The sequence below is a fragment of the Bos indicus x Bos taurus genome, chromosome 28 (genome assembly GCF_003369695.1).
Source record: "Bos indicus x Bos taurus breed Angus x Brahman F1 hybrid chromosome 28, Bos_hybrid_MaternalHap_v2.0, whole genome shotgun sequence".
Lineage (NCBI taxonomy): Eukaryota > Metazoa > Chordata > Mammalia > Artiodactyla > Bovidae > Bos > Bos indicus x Bos taurus.
In genome coordinates this window covers 33,603,767-33,626,202 of record NC_040103.1, presented here as the reverse complement: position 1 = coordinate 33,626,202, position 22,436 = coordinate 33,603,767, and the positions used below count along the sequence as shown (strand labels likewise).

Below are 22,436 nucleotides of genomic sequence, written 5' to 3'. Positions count from 1 at the left end.
GGTAATAATATAAACACCAACTGTTGTTCTAGTCAAATCATTATACGGTTATATTGGGAGGATGGAGGCCAGGAAGGGAGAGTGGGTTATTGGAGTGGAGAAGACAATAATAAATAGTGCCTAAAGCTGAAAAATCGTTGAAGTAGTAATAAAACAATATTATTTAGGAAATTATGGCAAATGCCTAAAGAATGAGTCATAGAAGTTGAAGGAGAGTGCTCATGAGGGAGAGAGCTTTTTCATAAGTTTTGCACCACGATTTGCCTCTTGGAGCGATGTGAATGAATAACTTTAATGAAAATTAAAACTGTGCTCTGGTTTCTATCTGAGGATATACAAGCTGAGGCAGGCAGACACAGGAAACAGTGCAAAAGAGATACAGACATAGAACCCAGGATCCTAAAAGAAAACTTTCGTTGTAGACAGGGGAAGAAATGGTACACACAGGTAAGAGGAACAGCTGTACTTCCAGAAACAGGCTGGCTCAAGCTAACCATTGTGACCTCCAGGAAACTGGCACATAGAAGACCACCTTTGAACTTGACCTTCCAGGAGGCAGCCCTGTTCTCCAGGGCAGGCACCGTGGGATGGAGGTCCCTGGAATGCAAAAGCAGTCATGACTCCCTACCCTTTCCTCTGCTCCTCTCCATCATCTGCCCCTTCCTCCAGCAGCCCCTCTTCAGGGCCCCTCAGGAATCCTGCCAGGAGGTGACAACTCTGCGCTCAGACTTGCAGAGATCAAATTGGCTTCAGGGATTAGGATGCTCCTCAGAGCCAGCAGACAAACCTGGCTTGGATTTGCACCCCACTCCTGCCCCCCACGTCCTCTATCCCCAGTCCTGGTCATGTTTGCAGTATCTAGGCAGACAGCCCAGCCGCCCCACCTGTGCAGCTTCCCCAGACATTCCACGCCCAGACAGTGGTGCCGGGAGTGAAGCTGCAGAGAAAGGGAAGGAATTAGGGGAGAATTAAGGTGAGGAAGTGACTCAGCCCAGCATAAGCCTGCAGGCATCCGGAGGAGCTCTCACAAGGCAGTGTGGCCGCTTGTTTCGGCTTTCAAGTTGGCCTGGGAGCGTTGCTGAAATGTGACTCTCTCTGCTCCACTGAGCACAGAGGGTGGAGGGGAAAGTTGGCTGGGCTCCTGCTCCCCTCCTCCACTCCCAGAGCATCTCTGGTGGGACCAGAAGGGGAGAGTGGGAGGCAGGGATGGGCTTGGGGGTCCTTGGATTTGGCATGCCTGTGAGTTTCTGTCTCCTAGATTTGCTTGCTTTATGCAGAGTGGAGCCAGGTTGGAGAGGTCGCCCTAGGGACTGGCCACCTCTTGCTTACCACTAAGGAGCTGCCCACCAAGGGGACTGAGGGTGGGTCGTTGGCACCTGATAGGCACGGACAAACCCCTTGGGGCTCAGAAGAAAGCCACTGTTCTGTAGAGGGTGTGCAGTCTCACGGTTAATTAAATTCAGGTTCTTGACTATTTCTTCATGGAAAAAACCTTGGGAAACACAACTATCCCATCCATTTGTGGTGAAATCATTCAGTCACTCCACAAACATTCTATATGCCAGAGTCAGGCTTATTTAGCGAGAATTTAAACACTAAACCACGTCGCACCCATTAGGACGGCTACTACTCAAAAAGCACGTCATCTATACAATTGACCCTTGAGCAACATGGATTTGAACTGCACAGATCCACTTAGACACAAAACCTTTCAATAGTAAATACTACAGTTACTATCATGGTCCATGGCTGGATGAATCTAAGGGTTCGGAGGAACCTAAGGTATGGAGAGCTGACTATAAATTATACAAGGATTAATCCTGCCTTGTTCATGGGTCAGTTCGCTTCAATAAGAAAGCATAGAAAGAAAAACCCAGAAAATAACAAGTGGTGGTGAGGATGTGCAAACATGGGATCCCTTTTTCACTGATGGTGGGAATGGAAAATGGTGTAGTCACTGCAGAAAACAGTATCATGGTTCCTCAGAATAGTACACAGAGAATTGCCGTATGGCCCAGCAATTGCTGGGTGATTCTGCCTCCGGGTATACATCCAAAAGGATTGAAAGTGGTATCTCATGGTGCTTTTGTATGCCCATGTTCATAGCAACGTTATTCACAATAATCAGAGGTGGAGGCAACCCAAGTGTCAGTGAGCAGATGACTGGATAAACAAAATGTGGTAAATACATGCAGCACAGTATTATCCAGGGTTATAAGGAGAGGCAATCCTGTCACATGCTACAACGTGGATGAACCATGGGCACATTACGCTAAGTAGAACAGGCCAATTACAAAGGGACGATATTGTATGATTCCACTCATATGATGTCGTAGACCTAGAGTAGTCAGATTCACAGACACAGAAAGTAGAATGGGGGTTGCTGAGGGCAGAGGGAAGAGGGGATTGGGGGGCTGTTCTCTAATGCATGTAGAGTTTCAGCTTTGCAAGATGAAAAGGAGTTCTGGAGATTGCTTGCACACCAGTGTGAATATACTTAACACTACTGACCTGTAGACTTAGAAGTGGTTAAGAAGGGACTTCCCACTTCCCTAGTGGTGCACTAGATATAAGAATCTACCTGTCAATGCAAGGGACATGGGTTCCATCTCTGGTCCAGGAAGGTTGCACATGCCAGGTGCCACTAAGCCTGTGTGCCACAGCTACTGAGGCCCTGAGATGCCGCTGCGGTGAGAAGCCCACGTGCCACGAGGAAGAGTAGCCCACACTGACTGCAACCAGCTGAAGCCTGTGCAAAGCAACGAAGACCCAACACCGTCAAAAATAAATAAATGAATGAGTTTAAAAAAGGATTCAGATGATAATTTTCATGTTACAGATATTTTAAGCATAATTAAAATAATTTGACTTTTTTTTTAGAAGAGACACAATTCCTCCCAGACACAACATTCCCAGATCTAGCTGGGCAGAGAGACGGAAGCAAGGCCACACAACACAACGCCTGGCATATAATAGGTGCCCAGTGACGATTTGTGGAACACGTGGTGCAAAGGACTACAGACAAGAAGGGAGGGGTTACAGGGAAGCACAAAGAGGCATTCTGCTCAGGGGTGAAGAGCGGTGGGTTGTGGAGAAAAGGTCACTTGAGCCGTATTCTCAAACAGTGGGTTTGACCAAATCAGAGAATTCTGGTTATCACATCAGTTTTAAGACTTTGGGGAAACTCCCTTTGAGGCTCAGTTTCCTCACGTGTAAAAAGGCAAAAATACCAACACCATAGAAGATTAAATGAGGGAATGTATGTCAATAGGCTAAGACTAACTGGCACATAATACACACTCATTTAATGGTAACTTCCGGTATCATTGTTGTTATTGTTATCATCGTCGTCATTATTATATTTTAGCCCATTTTTGACAATGTGTGTGTGCTCAGTTGCTCAGTCGTGTCCGACTCTTTGCGACCCCATGGACTCTAGCCCATCAGGCTCCTCTGTCCATGGGATTTTACAGGCAAGAATACTGGAGGAGGTAGTCATTCTCTTCTCGAGGGGATCTTCCCGACCCAGGGATCGAACCTGTGGCTCTTGTGTCTCCTGAATTGGCAGGCAGATTCTTTACCACTGTGCCACCTGAGAAGCCCATTTGGACAGTGGTAAGTTAAAGCTAAAAAGATAGGTCAGGGTCAGATTACAAAGGGCCTGGGGAGCCAAAGGTTTGGTCATATTTTTCTAGTCAGAAGCCTTGGAAGACTTTTGAGATGGATAATTTCTGGGTTGTTAAAAATGTATTTGCATGCAGTTAATTTTATATGCTTACCTTATTTACCTAGGCTGGATGTATGGGCTTCTAGGCCCAACCCATTTGGTTTCAATGCAGTGTTTATGTTTCAAAGGGACATAAAATACCAGTTAATTAGGAGAGGTCTGGGAGAAAAGCCCTAACTTTAAAAAATCAGGAGTAGAGGACCCAGAGAGAAGGATGGCAACACTATAGCCAGAGGAAAGAAACTTACTGTAAAATTGACCATGTGGGCACTACCTAGTTTTCTAGGTGAACAGATAGTGTAACTTGCAAAGCTTAAGAACGTGGCCTTGTTAAAGGTGTATTTTACCCTCCAGTGTTTTGTGTTGTGGGATATGTCAGTGTGTATGTTTACATGGGGAAGCAATTAGGCAGATCTGCTTACAAGTGCTCTTCTGAGCTAGGCCAGTCTATGGCAGAGATTGTTCATTGTCCTACAAATCTATTCTCTCTTCTTCCTTCATGATGGAACTCTCAACTTTTAGCTGGGCATGTTGGTACCGAGAATAAAGACTACATTTCCTACAATCATTTGCAGTTTATTGTGTCCATGAGATTAAGTCTGGCCACTGGGAAATAAGAGGAAGTGGCTAGTGTGACTTTCTGAAAGTATATTCAAAGGAAAAGGGTGAAACTTTTTTTTTTCCTCCTTTTTGTTGGCTGGAATTTAGATGTGATGGCTGGAGCTCAAGCAGTCTTCTGGGAGTTTAAGCAGCTCCTGTCCTGTGCAGAGGAGAATGAAGCACAATGGAAGGATCTTATACCATGGAGTACCATACCAGCTGACGCACTGTCTTCATTTATGTGCGAAAAGAATGTACTTTTTTTTGGCTGCAACCACTTCAGAAAACAGGTATCACCTGGTAAAGTTAAACATACCCCATGACTCAGCAATTCCTCTTAAATACAGAAGAGATTGGCGCGTGTGCCTTAGTACCATAGGAATTACATATACCAGCATTGCTAGTATCACCAAAGACTTGACACAGTCCTAATGACCATCACTAGAAGAAATCCAAGGAAATGGGGGGGGCTGTGTTTATACAGTAAACTGGACCACACAGCAGTGAGAAGGAATGAACCATGATGGCATGGGCTAAACTCCAAAAAATGGGCACACCACAAAAGAAAATGTGCCAGTGTGGAACACTCAAAACCAGGTAACTCTAGAGAGTGTGTTGTCTGGTGGTGTATGCATTCATATGGGCTTCCCAGGCGCCTCAGTGGTAAAGAATCTGCCTGCCAATGCAGGAGACACGGGTTCAATCCCTGGGTTGGGAAGATCCCCTGGAGGAGAAAATGGCAACTCACTCTAGTATTCCTGCCTGCCTGGAGAGTCCCTTGGACAAGAGGAACCTGGCGGGCCACAGTCCATGGGATCCCAACGAGTTGGACATGCCTTAGCAACTGAGCGGGCATGTATATGCATTCACAGTTCAATGATAAAAGCAAGAAAATGGTTCACACCAGATTCAGGACAGAGTCTGGGTGCGGGGGAAGAGAGGGGGGTGATGGGCTGCCATGAGGGGAACACAGGAGCTCAAGCTTCTGAATTCAAACTTCTGGGATTCTAGCAAGGTTCTATTTCATAATTAATCTGGGGAGCTGGGGAGGGGATGACGATGCTGGTATGTGCTTTGGAATCACTTAAATCATACACGTGCGCATTCTGCTGTCTTCTCTATGCAGGAGAGACAGGAAGAGAGGAAGAGTTAAGATTCTGTTTTGACAGTACAGGGGAGAGAGTATGAATATCTTCCCCCCTCTTCCTTCCCCGTCAGCAATAATGACTCATTCCACCATCATTTAGCACTTACTCCATTCTGCTCAAATTACTGTTAGCTGTTAACACATCTGTCTCCCTTTGTCATTAATTTATTCATTCAGCTGACAATTACTGAAAGTCTCGAAAGCGTCAGCCGCAGGGAGGGGGTGATAGGAGGGAGTTAACCAATAAAAATGAGTGAACTGGGCTTCTTTCCTCCCATAGCGTAGAACCTCATCAGGGAGAAAGACAGATCTCTAACAATGTGGTCTCATTTGGTCCTGTGCCTCCAGGGCCTGGGTTCTGATAAAAATGGCAGCACTGGAGCTGAGCAAGGGTGGGGGTGTGTGTTTTGTGGGGGGTGCCCTGCCTGCAACTCTGCAGCCCCTCCACCTGCCCAGCACAGCGCTCAGGGGATGTTGGTAGGGTGGGTATGCAAGTTAGCATGAAGCTCTTCAGGCTACAACACAAGCTGTGTCAAGTAGGAAGGGACCTCAGAGAGGCCCAGCTTTGGGTTCACTGTTTCCTAGACTATAGACGGGATTCACTTGGGGTGCTGGTTAAAAATTCAGGTCCTTAGACCTCTGCCCTGGAGGATCTGGCCTTGCAGGTTCTGGCCTGGGGTCCAGGGACCTGGATGTCACAATCACTGCTCTGGTGTCACATGTATTGTCCGGTGAGATGTACGGTCTTCTCTCTTTGGAACGTACGATGGGTTTCCCTCTTTGGGAGGCTCTGAAGTGACTGGTGGGGGATTAGCAGGGAGGCCTCCTCATTCTTAGAAAAGTGAGGTGGAGAAGGTCTTCATTTCACTTCTCTTGGTATTTCTCTTGGGTTGACAAACGTTTGTAGAACCAACATTAGTAAACGAGAGAGAAACTAGCCTTTCTTTGAAATGTAAATGAATCTTGCTCCGAACTTTAGAACTCCCTAAAGATTCTTCTATTAGCATCTGTGTTCATTTGAAGACATTCAGGAGCAGTAGACTGAAGGGCTGCAGAATTTACCTCCAGACCTGGGCCCTCACCGCTCTTCTCCTACTTACTATCTGTGTGACCTTGAGCACATCATTTGACTTCTCTGTGACTCCATTTGTAGTATCTACTTCACGGGGTTTTTCTGAGGATGAACACAGTCCACACATGGCACCATGCTAACAAGAATGGTAACTATTACTATTGTGTTTTTCTGGCTTTTGTCTTGCAGTGAGAAGGTGGGGCCAGCCTGGGGTGGAGCCAACCTCAGGAAAGAAGGAATTCCTCTGGAGTCAACCAGCCTCCCCGAATAAAAGAGACTCAGAGAGGCTGGGTGGGGCACCCTGAAACCAAAGAGGAAAACTCCCTCCAGAGAGCAGAGCTCTGTGTACAGGCCACGACTGGCCTTCCCTGGTTGGGAAGTTCCCATGGCTCCTGGCAGCTCGGTGCTGCGTGGACTTTTGCCCTCTTTTGTCCACTTCAATTTCACCAGAGGCATAAGCTGACACCTGTGGGACTCCTAAAAGGGCTCACGTGCTGGCTTTCAGAGCCTGGGAGTCAGAGGGGAGAAACTGAAGACTGAGGACTGGTTTCTCAGAGACCTCCAGAGGAGAGGACCTCGGGTAAGCGGGCAGTTCCCCACCTGGGTTTCGGGCTCTTCCCTCGAGAGCAGTGAAGGCACTGGACGTGCGGATGCACCTCCATGTGCAGAGAACGAGCAGGGAGTGGGGTGGGTGGCTGCTGAATGGAGATCAGAGGTGACCCCAGGAGTAGGGGCTTATCAGGAGGCTCCCCAACAACCTAAGGCAGTTTCATCCCCCAAGATTCATGCCCCAAATTAGTATCCTAGGTTTACAAGTAAGAAAACAGAGTCACTAAGAAATTCAACAATTGGGAAGTGTGGAAAGAAACAAAGATAACTCAGATGAGAATAAGCAAAGGCTGTATACTCTGAGTTTGCTATAGCAAGCGAGTCAGCCACCATCACTTGCTTTTGGTGTGCAGAGAAGGAATAAAGTTTTTAGTGGAAAAAGGGGAAGCATATTTCAGGTATGCTCTGATTGGAGGCTGTTGGCATGGGGTGCATTAACTAGTAGACTTCGTCTGTAGGGCTTCCCAGGTGGCACTAGAGGTAAAGAACCTGCCCGCCAATGCAGGAGCTGTAAGAGACGCAGGTTCAGTTCCTGGGTCGGGAAGATCCCTGGAGGAGGGCATGACAACCCACTCCAGTATTCTTGCCTGGAAAATCCCATGAACAGAGGAGCCTGATGGGCTATGGCCCATAGGGTGGCAAAGGGTCGGACACGACTGAAGTGACTTAACACACACATACACACTCACACACACATCCTATGTAATTGGTTAGGGGAGCATATTTGGCTTTCTTTTGTTGGTGTGAAGTTATAAGAAGATACAAAATTAGGGAAGTAGTCAGTTATTAAATCCTGGCTCTTTGAGGCTGATTGCTAGACGGGTTGTTGTTTGGTTTCTGCAGACAGATCAGCTGGTTTTCTAAACTGGTTGCTTCAGACTGTGGGTCAGAGTTCTATTTTTGTATGTGGTCTGGCCACTGTCCATCAGTACATTCAGTCTCTGAGGTCTCCACGGCCTTCCACCGAAGCCACTACCTGCGCTGTCGCCCGTTGCCACGGATGCAGGAACACCTGTGCGTCTGTGCTTGCCGGAACAAGGACGCCCACAGAGGGGCTTTCCCGCCAAGGAACAACTCCAGTAAAACTGCACAGCGCCGGTGGTTCCCGGCTGGCAACCGAAAGCCAGTGTTCCATCCCTTCTAACATGCTGTGTCTGACTCGGGTTCATTCTCACCACCTCCAAGAGTCTTACTAGGTCTTGGGTCCATTTGCATCTGATTTACATGTGCTTTACATGTGTCTGCAAGACAGCTATTGATTTCTAGCTTGTTCTGTAGTGGCTGGATTCCATTCCTCTGAAAGCAGGGTTTTTTTTTTTTTTAATTAATTGAAGTACAGTTTATTTACCATGTTGTGTTTAATTTCTGCTGTACAGTAAAGTGATTCAGCTATATATATTCTCTTCCATTATGGTTTACCACAGGATATTAAAGAGAGTTCCCTGTGTTATACACTAGGACTTTGTTGTTTATTCATCCTATGTATAATAGTTTGTATCTGCTAATGTCAGACTCCCAATCCTTCCCTCCCCTTGGCAACCACAGGTCTGTTTTCTATGTCTGTGACTATTTCTGTTTCATATATATATGTTCACTTGTATGGTATTTTATATTCCATATGTAAATGGTATCATACAGTATTTGTCTTTTTGACTTACTTCACTTAGTATGATAATCTCTAGCAATCCACGTCGCTGCCAACGGCATTACTTTTTTAGGGATGAGTAGTATTCCACTGTGTATGTGTACCGCATCGTCTTTGTCCGCTCATCTGTCGATGGACATTCAGGTTGCTCCCATGTCTTGGTTTTTGTAAACAGTGCTGCAATGAACACACAGATGCATGTGTCTCTTTGAATTATAGTTTTGTCTGGGTACATGCCCAGGAGCAGGACTGTAGGATCATATGGCAACTGTGTTTTCAGTTTTTTGGGGAAACTCCGTATTATTTTCCATAGTGGCTATACCAATTTATTATACATTCTGGCAGGGGTAGTATTGATGCACTGGCCAAAGCTCTTCTGAGGACTTCCCTAGTGGTGCAGGGGATAAGAATCTGCCTACCAATAGAGGGGGCATGGGTTCAATCCCTGGTCCGGGAAGATTCCACATACTGCGGAGCAACTAAAGCCCGTGTGCCCCAACTACTGAACCCATGCTCTACAGCCTGCACGCTGTGACTACTGAGCCTGTGTGTTACCTAGAGTCTGTGCCCTGCAGCAAGAGAAGCCACTGCCAGAAGAAGGCCATGCACCACAATGAAGAATAGCCCCACCTCACGGCAACTAGGGAAAGCCTGCACACCGCAACCAAGACCCACTGTGGCCAAAAAGAAAGAAATAATTTTTTAAAAAAAGCTCTTCTGAGGCCTCTCAGCCACTCTCTTACCCTAGAGATTTTCTCTCTCCTGCAAGATGGGAGACACAGTTAGGAGGGCTCAGAGCAGCCTTGGGTCCCTCCTCTGTAACACGGAGCTGATTGTAGTTCTTATTGCCCATGGGTGTAGGGAGAGGAATTTGGACGGTAGGGAAAGCCTTCGGTATAGTGCCTAGTGTGTAGGCACTCAGAAAGGGGAACTGTCATCTTTTGCTTTTTGAGACAGTGGACCTCTCAGACTAGAGTCCCTGGCTTAGACCAGAAAGATGGAAGTGCTCCATTAGGGCATTCCTGAGCATGGTGATGGGCACCATGAGCAGGTGCGCTCCTTTCTAAGGTTCTTAAGTGCTTTGAATCTCCGGGCTCACTCAGAATTTCGCCCTGTCCTTGCACTCCAGGCAAGCTTCATCACTAGGTATGAGCCACTCTCCGATTACTTGTTTGAAAATCTTAGGGCATTTGCCTCTGAGTTTTCCTGAACTAAGAGCAAAAACAATCTGGAAGAAAAATGTCTTCACAATTTGAGATGTTACCAAGAGCCAAGCTGAAGCCAATGTTTTTCTAAACAGGTGTAGTTCACTTCATCATCATAACATTCCTAAAGAGCTATGTGAAATGTGGTGTTTTCATAAATAGAATTCCATTTTTGGCATCCCAGGAGAGTTCATTCTTTTAAGGAATTCTTCAAGGAAATCCTTTGAAATGTCATATCTCAGATGTCGGGCCACCTGCAATTCCCAGGGTGTAACCATGAAAGGATCCTTGCTTCTCCGCTCATACCACGCTCACACTGAGACAGCCCCATTCCTCCCCACAACGCCCTTACTCTTGTTGTGCATATGTGCACCCATGCACAGACTCCCTCTCGAAGGCAGCCTTGCTTACCTCTGAGGGGGCTGCATACAGGGAGCAGACACGAGGACCTGTTTCTTCTCCAGGGAACAGCTGTCTTTCACCCACTGGGAAAGTCCAGGGTCAAGAGGCCCCTGGGGCTCCAGTCACTCAGCCTGCAGAGAAGGCCAGGCCCGCTTTCTAAGTATCTTCCTGTGAAAACTTCCCCACCAATTGCTGTTGGAGGACTAGATTCTGTTTTCCAAACACACCATAAAAAATTACCCCCAAAGTAAGTCCTGGTGGAGGAGCAGGTTTCTGTTGGTACAGATACTGTTTTCTGAGTGCCTACCAGGGGGCGGGCACTCTGGCAGGGACTGAGGATTCTACAGTGGGTAGTGGTTATTGTTTCTGTCCCAGAAGAGCTCATACTCTTTGAGGATCGTTAGTTTTCTGTTGCCATAACAACATTGCTACAAACTTTAAAAAAACCTACCTCTAAGATCTCACAGCTTTACAGGTCCAGGGTCCAGACAGCTGGACTGGTTTTCTCCACCCAGGGTCTTGCCAGGGTGAAAGTCAAGGTGTTGTCCAGGTGGCTCTAATTGGTTGGTCATGGGAAGAATCCACTTCCAGGCCCATTCAGATTGTCGGCAGAACCTAGTTTCTTGCTGTTGCAAGACTGCTCTCCCTATTATTTTGCCAGCTGGGGACCACCTTTCATTCCTAGACCCTCTCTCTGCCCCCTTTGCATGTGGACTCCTATAGCTCAGCTGGCAATGGCTGTCACATCCTTCTTATGCTTGGAATCTCTCCAATTTCCCCTTCTATTGCCTCCAGCCTGAGAAAATCCTCTGCTTTGATTAGATCGGGCCCACCTGGATAATTTAGGCTGTGCTCTTGATTTCAAAGTCTGTCACTTTAGTCACATCTGCTCAGTCCCTTCAGCTGGGGAACATAATATATTTCATATTTAGAGGACTGTTCTGAGGACTACGGCATGGACATCTTTGTGAGGGTGCATTCTGTGTACCAAGGGGATAGAGAGAAGAAAACTGGCAGTTTTGAGGATGCACATACATGCTTGGGCGCTTAGTCATGTCTGACTCTTTGTGATCCCGTGGACTGTAGCCTGCAAGGCTCCTCTGTCCATGAGATTGTCCAGGCAGGAATACTGGAGGGGGTTTCCATTTCCTCCTCCAGGGTATCTCCCTGATCCAGGGATTGAACCTGCATCTTCTGCCTTGGTAAGCAGATTCGTTACCACTGAGTCACCTGGGAAGCAATTTTGAGGATGAATGTTGATAAATGTTAATAAAGGGGAGGTAAAAAGTTGCAATGTAGCTAGGAGCAGAAACATCTAGCCCTTTTGAGAGGAAGTCGGGAAGGCATGTAAAGCATGTTACCATCCTAAAGCTGGTAACATCTAAGCTGAAATGTGAAGAATCAACTCTAAATCAAAGGGTTAAAATTCTTGGTAAGACTGTGCTTGCAGAAACCTGGAGTGGGCCATGCCCACCCTCAGGGCTACACTAAGCTGGGGAATGGATTTCTGAGGAGATGCATCTTTAGTGGGGTCTTGTGAGCCAAGGATGTATGCAGGACAGTGCAGGAGAGGATGGGGTCCTGGTTCTTAGCCTTCCAGGGGTGGTGGCTCTGCCTGGAGCTCCCAGCCTGCCCCCTACCTGCAGATGTGACCCACTCTTGGTGCTCAGTCACCCAGTCATGTCCAACTCTTTGCAGCCCCACCTTCTATAGCCTGCCAGGCTCCTCTGCCTGTGGAAGTTTCCAAGCAAGAATACAACCTCTCTTGTGATGTTTCTGATGCTGCCCCTTTTTCAGATGGTCTCTTTCCTCATCTTTCCTTTTTTTTTTTTTTTAGCAGGTATTATTTTTTTGAAGCAGGGCCTTAGTGCACAATTCTTTTGTTCATTCATTCATTCATTCTGTTCACTTATTAATTAAAAAGTATCAGTTGAGCACCCACCACCACATGCCAGGCGTTGTGGGAGGTGGGTACAGCAGAGAACAACAGAGAAAGGGCCCCCGTCCTCACCTGTCCTCTGAATAGAAGTGAAATAGATGTCTTTCTGCTGGAGCCCACACCATGCTTTCAGAAGCCTAAAAACAACTGCTGAAAATCTGTTGCTACATGCTACAGGGAGCCTTTCCTTTCAGACAGAGGAGACGGTGGAAGCCAAAAGAACAGTACACCTGCTATTGATTGAGCATTAACTCCTTTGATATAATTCTTGAGACTATCCCTCATCAATAGATGAAGAGACTAAGGCACAAGAGGTTTATCCAGTGTCATCCAGCTAATAGGATTCCCAGGTAGCTCTGTGGTAAAGAATCTACCAGCAATGCAGGAGACCCAGGTTTGATCCCTGGGTTGGGAAGATTCTCTTGCAGGAGGAAATGGCAGCCCATTCCAGTATTCTTACCTGGGAAATTCCATTGACAAAAAAGCCTGGCAGGCTACCGTCTACAGGGTTCACAAAAGAGTCAGACATGACTTAGTGACTAAACAAGAACAACCCAGCTAATAAGGTGCAAAGCCATTCTATAAGTCAGGCATTCTAGGGACTTCCCTGGTGGCCCAGTGGCTAAGACTCCATGTTCCCAATGCAGAGGGCCCAGGTTTGATCCCTGGTCAGGGAACTAGATACCACATACCACAACTAATAATTTGCATGCCACACCTTAAGCCTGGTGCAGCCAAGTAAACATTTAAAAAGTAAATAAATCAGGCATTCCCACTGCTGTAGTTGCCTGATCAAGCACTACGTTATGGGGTTCATATGCCTGCCACATACTGAGGGCTTCATTTAAGTCCTATCACTGAATACTCCTAGTAACCCCACCAAAGGGGGATGTTCAGTCCCAAGGTTGAGAGGCAGAAATGGAGGCTCAGAAACGTTAAGTAACTAGCCCAGGGAGTGGGCTAGGGAGTGAGTGTCAGCGCTGGGATCTGAGCTCAAGTCTGTCCTGCTCCAGAGTGAAGGAAAGGCCTTGGGGTGGTGTCAGGAGACCTAAGTTGGGGGAGCAGTTCTCTAGGGGGAATTGTTCTCAGAAGTCAGATTGCAAAGCTCCAACCGAGGGATATGGGGTCCATGAGCAGGTGGAGGTTCTGTTGTCAGGCACTGGTTCTTTCCTGAGGACACGAGAAAGGGAAGGGCCCCTTTGAGAATTGGGAGACTCAGGCCTGTTTGTTGACAAAGGGAAAGGGAGGCCATTTGTGTGTGTGTCTGTGTGCAGGGAGGGGGTGCAAAGATTCTCTCCCGAGTCTGGAGGGCTGTCGTCAAGGAGGAGAGGCCCTCTGCCTCTAAGGTCAGAAGGAGGAAAGGTCTGCAAATCTGTAGAAAAATTCTTAGGCAGAAGAAGACTGAGGTGGCCAGGTGATGTGTAAAATGGGGACACCCACCTTTGGCCACTGTGATGAGACTGCACTAGTTTCCTGGGACCGCTGTACTAACTTACCACAAACTGTTGTTCAGTCGCTCAGTCGTGTTGACTCTGTTCTACCCCATGGACTCCAGCCCGCCAGGCTCCTCTGTCAATGGGATTCTCCAGGCAAGAATACTGGAGTGGGTTACCACAAACTGTTGGGGGAGCTTAAAGTGATAGATACTTACTAGCTCACAGTTCTGGAGGCTGAAGGTCAGAAATAGGGGTGCTGGCAGAATTGGTTCCTTCTGGGAAGTTCTGCAGGAGAGTCTATTTCAGGCCTTTTCCCCCAGCTTCTGGAGATTGCTGGCAATCCTTGGCGTGTCTTGCCTTGTAGATATAGCACTCCAACCTCTGCCTCTGTCTTCACATGGTCTTGTGTTTGTGTCCAAATTTCCCTCTTCTCTAAGAACATTAGACCCTGGATTAGGGCCCCCTAATCCAGCAACCCACTCCTGTATTCTTACTTGGGAAATCCCAGGGACAGAGGAGCCTGGTGGGCTACAGTCTATGGGCTCACAAAAGAGTTGGACACGACTGAGTGACTAAACAACAACAATCCAATATAATGTCATTTTAAAAATATTTATTTATTTGGCTGTGTCAGGCCTTAGTTGTGGGAGCTCTGTTATGTCATATGGATCTTTCATTGTGACACATGGACTGGAGTGTGGTGCATGGGCTTAGTTGCTCTGCAGCTTATGGGATCTTAGTTACCTGACCAAGGATCAAACCCATGACTCCTGCGTTGCAAGGCAGATTCTTAACCAGTGGACCAGCAGGGAAGTCCCATGACCTTGATTTAATTTGATTACATCTGCAAAGACCTTATTTCCAAATCAGGTCATGTTCACAGGTGCTGGGAGTCAGGGCTCAAACATATTTTTTTTGAGGGGGGGGATGACACAATTCAACCTAAAACAGGGCACAAAGGGAATGGTGTGAGGGAAGATGCCCTAAAGGGGTTAAAATGCTACAGAAATACAAGGTCATGTCAAGGTCACTGTCTAAAGAACGCCTAAGGTTGAATATGTTTATAAAGTAAATGATTTCCTCCAGAATTTATGTTTTGCATAAAACCCCAGGGTTTCCAATAAAGGGTCTGCTGAAAGTAATCATCTATCACTCTGCAGCCCCTGGGAGAAAGCACTCATAGTAAATGCATTTCCTCACTGCTTCCTGGGGAAGCTTCCAGGGACACAGCACCCAAGCTCCGCACCTCTTTCTAGGGGTTACTGGGAGACGGCACCTCCTTCCTGCCCTCTCCTACCCAGGCACTCTTTGGACCTAGGACTTAGTCATCGTTTGTCCTAACCACAGACCAAATTAGTCTCCGAAACTTCTCCTCTTCCGTCCCACCTCCCTCCCACCCCTAGATTTCCAGTTAATCCAACTAGGAACAGAGCTCCCAGTGTGTGGGGAAGAGTGGATGCCTTTGCAGATGATTTAGGATGTTGGGGAACAGGTGACCAGAAGGGGGAGCCACCTTTCAGGGGCAGGAGTGGGAAGGACAGGGAGGGAGCCTGTCTAGACCCCTGGCACTGGGCAGTAGAACAGCCTTCCCATCCCCTAGAACTTTGCTCAGTTATAGAAGCCCAGACCACCTAAGAAGGGAGTCCTCTGACAAGAGTTGAGTTCCACCATTTTGGGTCCACTTTGGGTCGTGGAGCCCTTAATAAATTCGATGAAAGTTACGGACTTCTGTCCCAGAAAAATACATATTGTAGACAATTTGCTGTTGTTGTTGTTTGGTCACTCAGTCGTGTCTGACTCTTCTGTGACCCCATGGATTGTAGCCTGCTAGGCTCCTCTGTCCATGGAATTCTGCAGGCAAGAATACTGGAATGGGTTAGCCATTTCTTTCTCTAGGGGATCTCCCCAACCCAGGGATTGGTCCTGTGTCTCTTGCATTGGCAGGCAGATTCTTTACCCCTGAGCCACCAGGGAAGCCCATTGTAGACAATATGTGTCTATAAAAAAGGTTTAGATAATTTCAAAAGCTTCATTGACACCCTTGAGCTTGTTCATATTCCCTGATGGGATACACTCTCCCCCCCATCTTGTTTTTCTCAGGAGAAAACTGAGAACAGCCAGGGCAATTGATTTGCTTCCACACCGTGTAGCTACTTAAAAGGAAATTCAAAACCGAAGTGCAAACTCTGGTACTTTTGTTCTAATCACTATACATAGAGTTTGTTTCCACTAAATAAAAGTGACTCCTCCCCCTAAAAAAAGCAGCATGGAAGAAAACTGCTATTGAGGGGAAGCATGGAAGTGGTGATGCTGGTGGTGGGGTGACAGCAGAAAAGGCCCCTGTGATCCCCAGGGTTTGTAAATGAGCTTCACTCAATGAATGCACCAGCCCTGGGATTTCCACTCTACACTAGCCAGGTGGGATTATTGGAAGTGCTCAGCCGGGAGTCCAGCTTTTAAGGACCTCCTCCTGTGGTTAGGAGAGGTAAACGGTATGTGTCCACAAGGGCAGGAGACCTTCTTGGACTTGGAACCCAAGTGTAGATCCTCATTGAGGCCATCAGGGGAGCAAGGCTTCTGCAGCCCATGGATTTACCCTCTCCAGAGACTAGCTGGAATCTGGGGTGACACGTAGGAAGAAGAGCACTTCTCTTGCCAAAAAGGCGCGGTGGCTCCACAGCACACCCCACCACTTTCTTGTTCTTCCAGCAACCCATCCCTCCATCTCTGACCCCCAACATCCCACTTCTTTAGACACTGGGGACCAACCCATCTAAAATGCGGGTGAGGCATAAATCCTGATTAACTCGGTCTCGGGATAATACTGGGATATTTTCTATATAGGGCTTCCCTCCTAGCTCAGTCGGTAAAGAATCTGCCTACCAATGCGCTGTAGCCCGCCAGGCTCCTCTGTCCCTGGGACTGTATTCTTGCCTGGAGAATCCCAGGGACAGAGGAGCCTGGCGGGCTACAGTCCACAGGGTCGCATGAGCCGGACACGACTTAGCGACTAAACCACCATCATTTTCTATATAAGAGCTCCTTGCAGTGAGTGGGGATATCTCACAGATTTGGGGGAGGTCTAAATTTGGAGATGGCCAAGTTTAGGGGACATCCCCTCAGTTGTCTCCAGGCTTGATTGTGGAGTATTTCAGATTAGAAAACCCTAGACCGGGGGGAAGGGTTTTGTTCGGAGGGGGTCTCCAATAGCTTGGGGGCTGGCCATGTGCCTAGCTGAGGGGGCGGGCTGCTTCCCACCCGGCCGCTAACTCCGCGTACTCTAGCGCGGGTGGAGCCTGGGCCTCGGAGACCCGGAGGGCCGCGCGCGCGGTGTCCCCGCCTCCCAGGCGGACTCGGGGCGGGGAGGTGGGGACCCCTCCCCTTCGCCCATCCCCTCGGGGCCGGCCGCCCGGGCTCCTGAAAGGCCGGCCGGGGGAAGGGAGGGGAGAGAAGAGGAGGGCGGAGGGACAGACCGGCGGCGGCGGGGCGCGGGCATGGCGGCGCGGGCGGCGGTCGCGGGGCCCCGGTGAGCCGGGCCGGGGCGCACGGACCGGGCTGCGCCGAGGCGGGCCCTGAGCCGTCGAGGGGGCCTGGCGAACACGACCGGGCCACTTTTCCTCTCGCAGTTGCGATTGTGTTCGGGGGGCGGCGCCGGGGCCGACGTTTCGGGGCGAGTTTTTTCTCGCGGGGCCGGCGAGAGAGCGGCGCGCACCGAGGGGGAGGGAGGGGGAGCATGCCCGGCTGGAGCCGGGCCTCCGGGCGCGCCCCGGCCGCCGTCCCCACCTCCGCCTCCTCCTTCTCCTCCTCCGTCTCCTCCTCCTCCTCCTCTTCCAGTCCCGCCGCCGCCGCCGCAGCCAACATGGCTGCGCTCCTGAGCCCGGGAGGCGGCCGCTGCTGAGCGCCGCTAGCCGCCCGGGTCCCCAGCCCGCCCAGGCCCCGGCCCATGGCCCCCGCGGCCTCGCGGCTCCCGGCGCGCTAGGGCGACCGCCAGCGCTCGCCACCCCGAGGCGCCCGGGTCCCGTCGCCGCCCGCCCGCTTGCCCGCCTGCGCGCGCGCGCCCGCCGGCCTCGGGGAGCCCGGAGCCGTCCGGCCGGGCGGGGCGGGGCGGCCGCCACCATGGAGCCCCAGCGCCGGGAGCTGCTCGCCCAGTGTCAGCAGAGCCTGGCCCAGGCCATGACGGAGGTGGAGGCCGTGCTCGGGCTGCTCGAGGCCGCGGGAGCGCTGAGCCCCGGCGAGCGGCGGCAGCTGGACGAGGAGGCGGGAGGCGCCAAGGCGGAGCTGCTTCTCAAGCTGCTGCTGGCCAAGGAGCGGGACCACTTCCACGACCTGCGGGCGGCGCTGGAGAAGACGCAGCCTCACCTGCTGCCCATCCTCTACCTGAACGGCGTCGTCGGGCCGCCGCAGCCCGCCGAGGGCGCCGGTGAGTGTCAGACCCCTCTGCCCGGCCCCTCGCATCCGCCTTCCGCAACTCCTCTCTCCGGTTCTCCGAGAGGGGAGGTCGCGAGGGCCATTCATCTACCTGGCGCTGGCCGCGGGGAAAATTGGCTTTCCTTCAGCCCGCCGGGGGAGGGGCTGATGCGTGGACCCCCTCCCCCCCGCCGCCCCCCGCTTCCCACCTCCTCCAATCCCGCCCTTGCTGTGAACAATGCCGGGCACTGTAGGCCTTCATTCTCCAGGTGCCGCGGCACGCAGCGGGGTCCACTAGCGACCGCCGGGTCCAGCCTGCGGGGCGACCTCGGAGGTATGTCTAGTCAGTCCCTTTTCTAAGACTCTTCATCCATCAGTCCTTTGAGAACCTCTGCTAGCCTTTAATCAATGTTAAGGTCTAAAAGAATAAAACCCAGGCCAGGGCTGGTACTCCTGAATTTTGGTCCCTGGCACCCGGTTTCAGGACCACTCGTGCCTTCTCACTTTCTGATTTTCTTAGCTCCCTCTGCTCTGAGCTCAAGTCTGTTTTGCTCGGCGAGACTTGTGGTTGATTATGCACGATGCCTGCTAGGTTTCTTTGGAAACTGTGGGCCGGGAAAAGTTGGGGGGAGTTGCATTGCACCATGGGAAAATCTTAGTAGTAGCTGCTGGGGCTCAGTTCCTTCCCTGAGGGTGCGCCAGCTGTTTGAGGAGGGAAGGCTGGTGGCTGGTACCCTTGGATGGTGGGTGATGAATCCTTGAGTATTCCTGTGTATGTGTGTTGGGGGGAGTATTACTGGGAGTTGGTGACAACTGGTAGGCTTGGCGTGGCCTGTTTGGGGACTGTGGAAAGCCAGGCTTTTAGACAGGGAAGCTGAAGAAGAAAGCATAGCTCTGAGGAAGGAAGAGCCAGCAATTGTTGGGCACCTACTGTTGTGACAGGCACTCTGCTTTGTCACGTTTCGTTGTTACCACTCTGTGAGCTACGATTCCTACTTTGCCAGAGAGAAAACTCCAGCTTGGAGTGGTTAAGTCGCTCAAAGTATTGGGCACCAGGAGTTTCCAATTATGACCCATTGTTTTATTTAACCCCTTTGGAGCCAGGAAGCAGCAAGTGCCACCTTTTCGATGTCTTGTGTTTGTTTTAAAAGTGAATGGAGAGGGCTGACAAACTGCCTGTAACAACTTGTAGGCCACAGGCTGATGAGACCCGTTCATTTGGCTGTTAAAAGCCTGACTTATTAAGGAGATGATTTTATAAGCTGTTCCTGATAACAACTCCGTTGGATATTGGCCATCCCAACCGACTTTTTGTAGTGAAGGCAGCTGACATACAGAGACTGAACTGCTGGCTACACAGCAGATCGTTTCATTGGTGGCCCTTCTGTTTCCACTGTGGGTTTCTGACTCGAGCATTTTTGTCTCTCAAGTCTGCATTGTCCCCCAATTACGATCATTTATGCTGGTCAACCTAGTCCTCCCCTGGGATGATGGTTTGGAAGATGTTAAGAAGAGCTGTTGGATGTGGCTCTGAGGATAATAAGGTCAGAGGATAATCTCTTTGGGCTAACTTTTTCTTCTTTTTTTTTTTTTTAATTAATTTTTTTATTGGAGTGCAATGTTGTAGTATTTTCTGCTGTTAGTTTCTCACTTTTACTAAGTGAGTCAGCTAAAGGTATATCCTATATCCCCTCTTTTGTAGATTTCCTTCCCATTTAGATCACCACAAAGCATTGTGTAGAATTCCCTGTGTTACACAGTAGGTTCTCCAGTTATTTACCTATTTTATACATAGTATCTTTTTAATTGCCTTGCTGTCTGCCTAGCTGTCTGTGTTTGAAGGAAGAAATTGATCAAGGAAGCTGGCGGAAGTTAGAATGCAGACTCAAGTTCTGGGTGGGATGTGTTTGAATCAGGGCTAGCTTTAATCTCTGGAATAGATGAATTGTCATTAATTAGGTCCCTCTCTTTTCCATGCCTGGTGGATATGGTGGGGCCTCTCCGAGCTGAAGTTCTGGAAGCTGGTCTGACTTCTAAGGAAAGCATGAAATAAGGTTTGGATTTTATTCTCAAGGGCAGCTTTTCAGACCCTAGTTTTAACACAGTGTAGAGCTGTGTAGCTTTTCCAAGGAAAGTTGTTCATTTTGGTTTGGTTGTTGTTCGCTAAGTCGTGTCCAACTCTTGCGACCCCATGGACTGTTACCCACCAGGCTCCTCTGTCCATGGGATTTCCCGGGCAAGAATATTGGAGTGGGTTGCCATTTCCTTCTCCAGGTGATCTTCCCGACTCAGGGATCAAACTTGGGACTCCTGCATTGCAGGTGGTCTCTTTACTGACTGAGCCACAAGGGAAGCCCAATTTTAGTTAATACTTTAGAAAACAATAGGATGGCATTTGACCTGGTAAGATGCCATGTAGAGCTTTTGGGGATGAGGGATGACGTGGTGCGACATAAATCGCAGAGCCTTGGGATCTTTGTAAAGGATGAATTACTGTGAAGTGATTTTCCAGCATATTTTCTTGCAGCCAGGGAGCCCCTCTTATGGTACAAAGCTCATTGCCTAAAAGGACTGCTCAGGTTGAAGGGATAGAGGCACCAGTTTCATCCCTGAGGAGCCAAAGCCAGGGAGGTTCAGCCCTGTGTCCTGGTCTTTGCTCTCCCAGCAGGTTCCACCTTGCACACAGGTGCACAGCTCTGCCTCTCGGTCAGCTTTAGTGCAGGGCTCTTGTGGGAGCTCCAGGGAGGAAGCTGTTGGCTTCCCAAGGACCCACAGCCTCAAGGGGAGGCGCCCTTGTCACTGTTTCTCCATCCAAGGTGCTGCCATCACCCAGTTAAGGGCTCCCTTGGTGGATTCCACATCCCATGTGGACCCCTGGTCTGGAATGCCCATCCCCTGGCTAGCACTCGTGTGCTGTGGGACTTTGTTGTGCTGCGGGGAAATGATGTCTGACGGCTCCCCACTTGGGGTCTGGAACTGGGGGAAACTGGTCTAGGTGGCATTGGGCAGGTAAGCAAATCAAACTCATCTATTCTGCTCATGCTCAATTAGAGATAGCCCGGACATTTATAGTCTACCACGCTTAGGCCTGGAGTTTGAAGGTGACTAAGAAACCACAGTGTGGCTTTATTCTGGGGGCAAGGGGGACTTCTGTACCAGAATTGACAGTACATTGCTATTGAGCATTTTCTATCTTACAGCATACTTTAATATTTCACTCAATTCCGTGGCACCCAGTGGCGTGAGTGTTGCCTTTTCTGCAGACGCAGGGTTCCGGGCCTGTCTGTGAGATCTGAGGACAGACTGGAAGTCACAGGGTAGAAGGGAGCTGGTGTCAGGCTAAGTGTAGCGCTCCAGCTTCCATGTCCTTGGTGGTTTTTCCTGTTACCTGGGTAGGCCCTCGCATTACAGCTTCAAGCCATTTCCTGCATTGGGAGCTCTGTGGAGTTTTGTAGCTTTCCCTTGTCCCATTACATGAATGTTTAAGAAGGGAATAGGTACCTTTGTCCCTGCTGGTGGTAGAGAGAGGAGAGAGCTGTTCTCTTCTGACTGGCTCAGGTCTCTAGTTTTTTCCGCAATTGTACCAGGATCAGGTTTGTTTACTTGGAACCCATGAGGTCCTTTGTTTTTTCTCTTTGATTCATTTGCCGACATCTGGGTTTTCTCTCTTGAAGCTCCTCAACCGCCTGGCCCTGGGCCTCGGGGTCCTCGTCTGTGAGTTGGGGCTGCATGGCCTGCCTCAACTACTGGGAGGCAAAATGTGATTGAGGAGGATCGAAGTGTCCGGTCCTGTGTTTGGTGCAGACAGGGCCAGGGTGCATAGGATGTAATTCCAGCCTGCCGCTCACTGCCTAGGTAGGGGAATGGGACACTGAGAAGAGTGACATTATGAGACAGATTAACTGAGCGATAGAAATACCACAGGGCTCCATGGTAACGAATCTGCCTGCCAGTGCAAGAGATGCAGGTTTGATCCCTGGGCCAGAAAGATCCCCTGGGGTAGGAAGTGGCAACCCGCTCCAGGATTCTTTACTGGAAGATTCCATAGACAGAGGATCCTGGTGGGCTCCACTCTGTGGGGTTGCAATGAGTCAGACACAACTGAGCACGCACATCATCATCATCATAACTCTGTCTACCACATGCTTTCCACACATGCTCTCATCCGCCTCTGGTGGCTCTAGTTACCATCTACACGTGGAGGGCTCCCCAGACTTTTCCCAGCATGCCTCTCAAGTGGTGCAAAA

At 49.5% G+C, this 22,436-nt stretch overlaps 1 protein-coding gene across 8 annotated transcripts in view; it reads left to right on the top strand.

The window, feature by feature from the left end:
- The first annotated feature begins 17,778 nt into the window (after positions 1-17,778).
- Positions 17,779-22,436, top strand: part of DLG5 (discs large MAGUK scaffold protein 5) — a 123,205-nt gene continuing 118,547 nt past the window's right edge. For 2 of the 8 annotated variants that reach the window (XM_027530838.1, XM_027530835.1), the window contains exon 1: positions 17,824-18,202. In XM_027530838.1, coding sequence (XP_027386639.1) covers positions 17,899-18,202 — 304 coding nt within the window. In that variant the 5' untranslated portion in view covers positions 17,824-17,898. Of the gene's footprint in view, positions 18,203-22,436 lie in introns of all 8 variants that reach the window. The other 6 variants (XM_027530836.1, XM_027530831.1, XM_027530832.1 and 3 more) reach the window with 6 other exon arrangements.